The sequence below is a fragment of the Elephas maximus genome, chromosome 24, assembly GCF_024166365.1.
Source record: "Elephas maximus indicus isolate mEleMax1 chromosome 24, mEleMax1 primary haplotype, whole genome shotgun sequence".
Lineage (NCBI taxonomy): Eukaryota > Metazoa > Chordata > Mammalia > Proboscidea > Elephantidae > Elephas > Elephas maximus.
Window position 1 is genome coordinate 22204380 of NC_064842.1, and position 7612 is coordinate 22211991.

The window sequence follows — 7612 nt, forward strand, 5'->3', positions numbered from 1 at the left end:
CACTGAATCTAAGACATTTTGAAACCAAAGACTCTGGAACTGGGTTAACACTTCCCTTCTGTGTTAGCAGACTCTGAATCTGAGGTGCTTGGCACAAATAGAATGCCTCACCCACACCTAAATCAGACTCCATTTTGTTTCACTCACTAAGACCCACACTTCTGCTTTTCACGTGACTCTTTGCAATTCCGTAACTTAGGGTAGAAGCACAGCTTGTTATTTTAAGGTAAGTGGAAGGGACCGGCTACATGGTTGTTAAAGCTTGGCGCAAATGATCTTGGAAGAATGATTTGTTCGGAAAGTTACAGGATGTTAACAGAATTACTAATGTGAGGAAAGATTATGGTTTGACTGACCCCTTTGTGATTTTTGCCATGCATCCCTTTGTGCCTGCGAGCACATAGCCTTTGTTTTCTCCACCCTAAAAAGCCTCACTCCCCTGCCACACTTTGGAACACTAGTGTATTCTGCCTGAGTGTAATGGTGTCCCCTGATTCATGAATCTCTCTATTCCACAATAAAACTCTTTACTTTTACTTTTTACAGAGTATAAGTGTGGCATTTCTCCTATGACATTCTCATCCCAATTCTTCTCGCTGCCATGCGCACGTTATCTTCACCCAACTCCCCCTAGAGATACCTGAGCAACTTATTGCCAACAACCTGCACCTGTATTAGCATCTTCCCCCACCTTCTCATTAGTCTCAGAGAATTGTCTTTTCTCCTGTTCAAAAGTAATTCTCTCAATCTTCTTCATAATAAGACTTCTATTTTGTTCTCTGAAGTTGTCAATTCCCCATTGCCGTTGATCGATTCCCACTCATAGTGATCCTACAGGACAGAGCAGAATTGCCCCATAGGGTTCCCAAGGCTGTAAATCTTTACATAAGCAGACTGCCACATCTTTCTCCTGCAGAACAGCTGGTGGGTTCAAACCCCTGGCCTTTCAATTAGCAGCTAAACTCTTAACCACCGCGCCACCAAAGCTGTCAATTAGTACCCGGTATTGAAAACCCTGTGGTGCAGTTCTACTCTGTCCTATAGGGTCGCTATGAGTTGGAATTGAATCAATGGCAACAGGTTATTTGTCAACCACCTCCCAACACACACGGTGTTTATTTTTTGCTTTGTTTTTAATCTTTCTGTCTTATTACCTCCTTCCTCAGATTTGTTCCTGCTTCAAAAGTCCTCTGCTTCATCTATGCCCTTTCCCCATTGGTCAAGGGCCTTAAAAGAATTGTCTACACTCATTGTCTCCACTTCTTCAATTCCCTTTCCCTGTTCTTTTGACTGACATCTGGCTCTTGCCATCACCACTTTGAAAATTCTTCTACCAAAAACAACAAAACTCTGATTATCTTGACTCTCTTCTCTTGACTTTCTGGAACTTCTTTCTCACTTCTGTTTGTTTACCTATTTCTCCAATTACCACTGTCATGCCTTCATGGGTTCTTCTAAGGTTGGTGTTTTTGAAGACTCCCTACCTCCAGGCTTGCTAAGTTGACCAAAAATTCATCCTGTATAGTCCACACTGCTTCTTTTATGACCCTTTAAAATCAAAGTCTGTGGCTTCTGCAATCCCTGGGTGGTGCAAACAACTAATGTTTTTGGCTGCTAACCAAAAGGTTGGAGGGTCAAGTCCACTCAGACGCACCTCAGAAGAAAGGCCTGGCAATTTACTTCTAAAAACCAGCCACTGAAAACCCTATGGAGCACAGTTCTACTCTGAGACACATGGGGTCTCCATGGGTCAAAATCGACTCTGATTTACGTGGGGCAGTGGCTAGGGTGGCTAGGAATGGGGTTTCACTGGCTCCCCACTGACAAGAAATTAAAATTCCGTGGCATGGTATTGATGACCCACCAAGACAGTGCTCTTTTCTATTATCTATCCTTACGTCTCTCAGCAGCAACCCACTGCTGAGTTCCAGCCCCGCGGAGCTCATGTCTTTATATTGGTTCATGATCTCTTTGTTCTAAATATTCCCTCTGTTAAGATTAAGATTCTGATTCATTAAGTATGGAGTGGGTCTGAAATCTGCATTTTGTTTGTGCTCCTCAGTGATGCTGGCCCGGCTGTTCCAGACTTCACTTTGAGTAGGGAACCCTAGAATTTCTCCTTGCTAAAACTGATTTATTTCAGTATCTAAACTCTCCCGGCTGAACTCTTTCTACCACTCAAATGATTTCAGGAGAAAAAGTGTGTGCCTATGCGAGAAGCTGTGGGTGAGGGGTTAGGGATGGACCACAAGGTGGAGATGAAAAGTCACAGAAAGAACTAGCGTGATGTAACAGCAGGGTTAACTCAATGTCTGTCCACATCTCTAATTTTTGTTAATAGATAAATACATGTGCACTGGGGAACATTTATAAACTACAAAGACAAAAATGAAAACCCCAAGTAATCCCACCGCTTAGTATAATTCAGTGATTTATTCATTCAGGTATTAATTAAGCAGTTACTACGTGGCAGGTGGAAACCCTGATGGCATAGTGTTGAAGAGCTCCGGCTGCTTAACAGAAATGTCGGCAGTTTGAATCCACCAGGCGCTCCTTGGAAACTCCATGGGGCAATTCTACTCTGTCCTTACAAGGTCGCTATGAGTCGAAATCAAACCGACTGCAATGGGCTTTGCTTGGCTCAAGTGGCAAGCACTATGCAGGTAGCGCTGGAGGCATAGCTGCAAACAAGACAGACATGGTCGGAGACTAGAGCGTGTCTCTAATCTAGAGCAAAGGTCAATAAACTAAGGTCCATGAGTCAAATCCAGCTTGCTACCTATATAGTAGTTTTATTAGAACACGGCCACGTCCCTCCACATACATGGTGTTTCCTGTGCCTGCTTTCACACCACAGTGGCACAGGGCAGTAGTTGCAGCAGAGATCAAAAATCCTAAAATATTGACTAGTTGGTATTTTACCAAAAAATTTGCTGGCTCCTGGCCTAGAGGAAATTGATAATTATCTGTGCAAAGGGCTTTTTTTTTGGATTATTCTTAAGTATTTAATGATTTGAAACTTAATGATTTGAAATTATTTTACATTTCTTTTGTATTTTTATATTGACTTTGTAACCAATGAATTTTTTGATTCGCTTATCTGTTTATCTGTTGATTCTTTAAGATATTCTATTATAGAATTATATTGTCTACACATGAAGACAATTTTATTTTTTGTCTTCAAATCTTTATACCTTTTTTTTTCTGCTCTAACTAGGAGTACCAGTTCATGTTAAATAGAAATGCTGATAGCCAATATCCTGTCTCTTTCCTAATATCAGGTGGAAAATTTTTTTTCTAAATACAAAGCTTTCGTGGAAATACCTTTGTATATTCATGGCATAATATATTCCTCCCTGAATACTTTCCTGATTTATCAAATTACATGTTTTATAACCTATGTTTTCACTTAATATATCATAAGCATTATATAATTATATATCACTTTATTTAAATATTCTTCTAAAACATTTTAATACCTACCTGGTATTCTGGAAACCCTGGTGGTGTAGTGGACAAGAGCTATGGCTGCTAACCAAAAGGTCAGCAGTTCAAATCTACCAGGCACTCCTTGGAAATGCTATGGTTAAGTTGGAATCGATCTGACGGGTAACATGGTAGGTATTCTATCGTATACTTAGATAATAATTCATTTAACCAATCTTCTAGTGGAGTTTTCTATTACTTCTGAATCTGTGACAAATTGACTCCCTTCCTGTTTTTATTTTCCATGAAAACCACTCATATTCACAGGGTGTTTAGTGTGTAGTATGTTCTAGGTATACCTGTTTTACAAAGGTATACCGGCCCTTGAGAAGTTTATGGTTTGGTTAGGAGTCATGGACACACAGGGAAGTTAAAAAGCGATGTCCGAGGAAGAACGAGCTTGGCTTGTTTGGGAACAGAAAGGAGCTGGGAAAGGTTGAGATGAACTTGGAGAGGCAAGCAGGTACAGATCACCCAGGGCGGAAAGAGACGGAGAAGCAGAGTGGTGTGGTAGTTCACTCTTTTAAAAATTCCTCTGGTTGGTTCTTTTTAAGTCTTCTGCTCTATAAGGTGCTAACTCAAGGACCTTTATCTGATCATTAAATTGATCAACTGAATATAACCAGTCTTTGGACACTCCACCCACTTGCCAGAGTTAATCTCATCATAATGGTTCAGCCCAGTAAGACACACTTCTCGGGGAGTATCATTGAATGTGTAAATATTTATTGAAAGCTTCTCAGGGATAGAGAGGGTTTACACTACACATCAAGGCAGAAACTTTGAATATTTTCCCCCTAAAGTTACTTATATCAGTGGCCCAAATACAATTTCTCATAAAAAAATTGAAAACCTCTACTGTTCTCTTACCCTCACCCTCTCTCCCTGCCACTCTCAGTTCTTTACCTTTAATCCTTTCTACCTAAGACTAATCTTGTCATCTTATCATTTAACTTTTCCTGCCATTTTCAGTTTAACTGGGTGGGAGAGAAAGGAAAATGAAGATATGAGGAAGGAAAAAGATGTATTGGGAAGGATGGCAAAGAAAGCACTCGGGGAAAACTTTCCTTTGTTGTTGTTGTTTGGTGCCATCAGGTCAGTTCTGACTCATAGCAACCCCATATACAACAGAAAGAAACACTGCCCAGTCCTGCACCATCCTGGCAATCATTGCTCTGGTTAAGCCCATTATAACAGTATTCATTATTATGATACGGAAACTGATTTTTAAACGGTTAATTATTATAAGTATTAAGACCTTTTGTGACCATTTTTTAATTGTAAATATTTGAACTCTTTAGTTTTACAATTTATCTGATATTTTCACAAACTATTTTAAAGGAAAAATCCCCCTCTCCCTCAAAAGAAACAAAGAAAGTCTTTTTTGACGTTACCTTTTGGAGACCCAAGTGAGACTCCACTTCAAATTTACAAGCATAAATTTGAGCGCCTTTGTCCACTGCTCCTCGGTGTTCAAGAGGGTCCTGATGGAATAGTATTCACCTCTGCCAACAGGGTCTTCCATCTGGCCCCTCTCCACATTGATCCTGTAAGGCAGGTGGAGACCCCCTTTCTTGGCCTTTTCCTTTAACTGCTGCAAACAGTCCAAGAAAGCCACCATCGCAAGGTCAAACTTATCCAAGAAGACATTCTGTCCCATGCAATGGAACAATGGCAGCTCAACAGAGTCATCTGTTAGAGACTTCAGATAGGAATGGTTTCCACAGGGGACAAGTTGATACCTCTGAAAGTCCAGTCCCATTTTCTTGGACAGGACAAGTAGAAGCAGAGCTGTCTGTCCCCAGGCAGCGTTGATCTCACTCCAGGTCACGGGGACAGTGGGGAGGCAGCCCAACTTGAAGTTATTGATGATGCCCAAGGGGCCCTCGTGCCGGATATCAAATGTCATGTGGAAGACGTTGGTTTTCGTCAGCCAGCCCAGCTGAATCTGGGCATACCGCAGCCGGTTCTCCAAGCTCCTCAGCTCGTCAAACAGTTCCAGTTGTTGCTGTTTCAAGACGCTGTAGTCCCTCTGGGACTGCCTCTCCTGCTGATTCAGTATCTCAGCCTCTACCTGGGCTGCCTCGAGATCTCCTGCTGCCTGTTTCCAGTTCTTCTCCACATCATCCAGCTCCTGGGCCAGCCTTGCCTCCTCCAGCTCCAGGCTCTCCAGCTCCATCTGCAACGCCTCCATCTCGTTCTCACACGTTGTCAGCTCCCTGGTCTCCAAGCAGCGTCTGTACATCTGACTCTCATATTCTGTGATGGTGAGTTGGACATCTAGCTGCTCTAGAAGGTTGTCAGTGCACTCCTCACACAGGGGGTGATCGACTTCTTTCTCACCAGAAAGGATGTCAAATATGTCCACAATGGTCTCCTGGATGCTGTCGAGTGTTCTCATGGAACACATCTTCCCAAGCAGGGTGAAGGTGTTGCAATTCTCCCTGGTCATGGAACCCTCCCAGGACGTCATGCTGTCATCAACGAGGGGTCCATAAGAGGCACCATCCTGCAGACTTGCAGTATCTGTCTCCTTTCTGAAAGTAGAATCTTCCTCCTGGGTCCCTCCTGACTTCCCCAGAGCCAGGGGGAGTGGTGGAGCTGGCTGTTGTTGGGTGGTGCTAAGGCTCATCAGGGTCCCCATGGACTGCTTCAGTTTCAGGGGCTTACTGCAGCAGTGGCAAATGAAGCAGATGGAGGACATGTTAGAGGCCTTGACGCTCATCGTGATTCCAAGTTTCCTCTGACTCTCCAGTTACTGATCATTTTACACCTTCTTAAACTCCTTCTAGGTGAGTAATTCTCATCTAAGTCTCCTACTTAAAACCTCACCATGTGATACCCTCCTTAGATACCGCTAATAAAAACTACACCTCCTTTAACCCCTTATGGACAAGGGATTCTTTCTAGATGGAAAATCTGATCATCGCCCTTTCCTTCTTTAAAGTTTTCAAGGCACTCCTTAAGAGTTATCTTTCTAAAACTGAAATCCGATCATGGTACTTCTCTTCCTAAAATATTTTAAAGCCCTTATCTTATCCTTAAGATAAAATCCAGTCATCTTAACTTGACACCCAAGGCTCCTGCCCTTGTTTCCAGCTTCTCTTACCATTTCCTGCCATCCTCACCCATTGGCTCTTCTATGTTTCTGCATCTAGTTGCCATCTAGTTGATTCCAACTCATGGCAACCCCATGTATGTCAGATTAGAATTGTATTCCATATGGTTTTTGATGTCTGATTTTTCAGAAATAGATCGCCAGGTCTGTCTTCCAAAGAGCCTCTGGGTGGGCTAGAATCACCAACCTTTTGGTTAGCAGGCAAGCACATTAACTGTTCACACCACCGAGGGACTCCATACTAAGCTGTATTTCAGTTCCACCATATCATATTGTCCCCCTTAACTGAAACACTTTTCCTGCCCTCTTTGTCTGGAGAACTCCAACACATCCTTTAGGGCTGGGTTGGATGCCATTTCCTCTAGAAAGCCTTCCCCAACTTCCAATTGAGGTTATCTGCTCTCGTGACACACTCCATATCCTTTATCATACTGTAATGTAATGCGCCTGGCACATGGTATACACAGAAAGGGTTTTGTTAAATCAATGAAGAAAAATGAAATAGTTTAGGGGTTTGCATTTTACTATCAGCTCAGGCTGAGGCTAAGCTATGCCACTTCATAATTAACAAGATTAATTAATATCACCAAGAATTTACAAAATATAATAAAAAGCAAACACATAACTTTACAAATATATTAACTTTTGTCAGTCAACCACCAGCTAAGCATGTAAGTTGGCCAGAGACTTTTGGCCTAAAACAAAAACCTTGAGCTTCTAACCTGTGCTTATTGACCCAGGTGATATAGAATATGAAATAAATCTGCATGAAAGGATACAATTGTTCATCGTAACCAGATGACCACAATAAGGGGCAGAAAGCCACAAAGCCTGTCTCCCTGAGTCCAGCAGGAAGCGACCTGAGGATAGGGAAGCTGCAGCCAGCCACACCCCTAGCCCTGTGAGAGGGAGGCTTCCAGAAGGCAGGGAGTGATGGTTCAGGTTTACTGAGAAGTTGTCCAGGACTCTACATGTGTAACCACATCAGGCAATAGCACACTGAGACCA

The 7612-nt window shown here is 42.5% G+C and overlaps 1 protein-coding gene across 1 annotated transcript; it reads right to left on the minus strand.

The window, feature by feature from the left end:
• Positions 1–4816: 4816 nt before the first annotated feature.
• Positions 4817–6190, minus strand: BECN2 (beclin 2). Its single transcript, XM_049867933.1, is given in 1 exon segment — positions 4817–6190. A coding segment is annotated over 1 exon segment (1374 nt).
• Positions 6191–7612: the final 1422 nt, after the last annotated feature.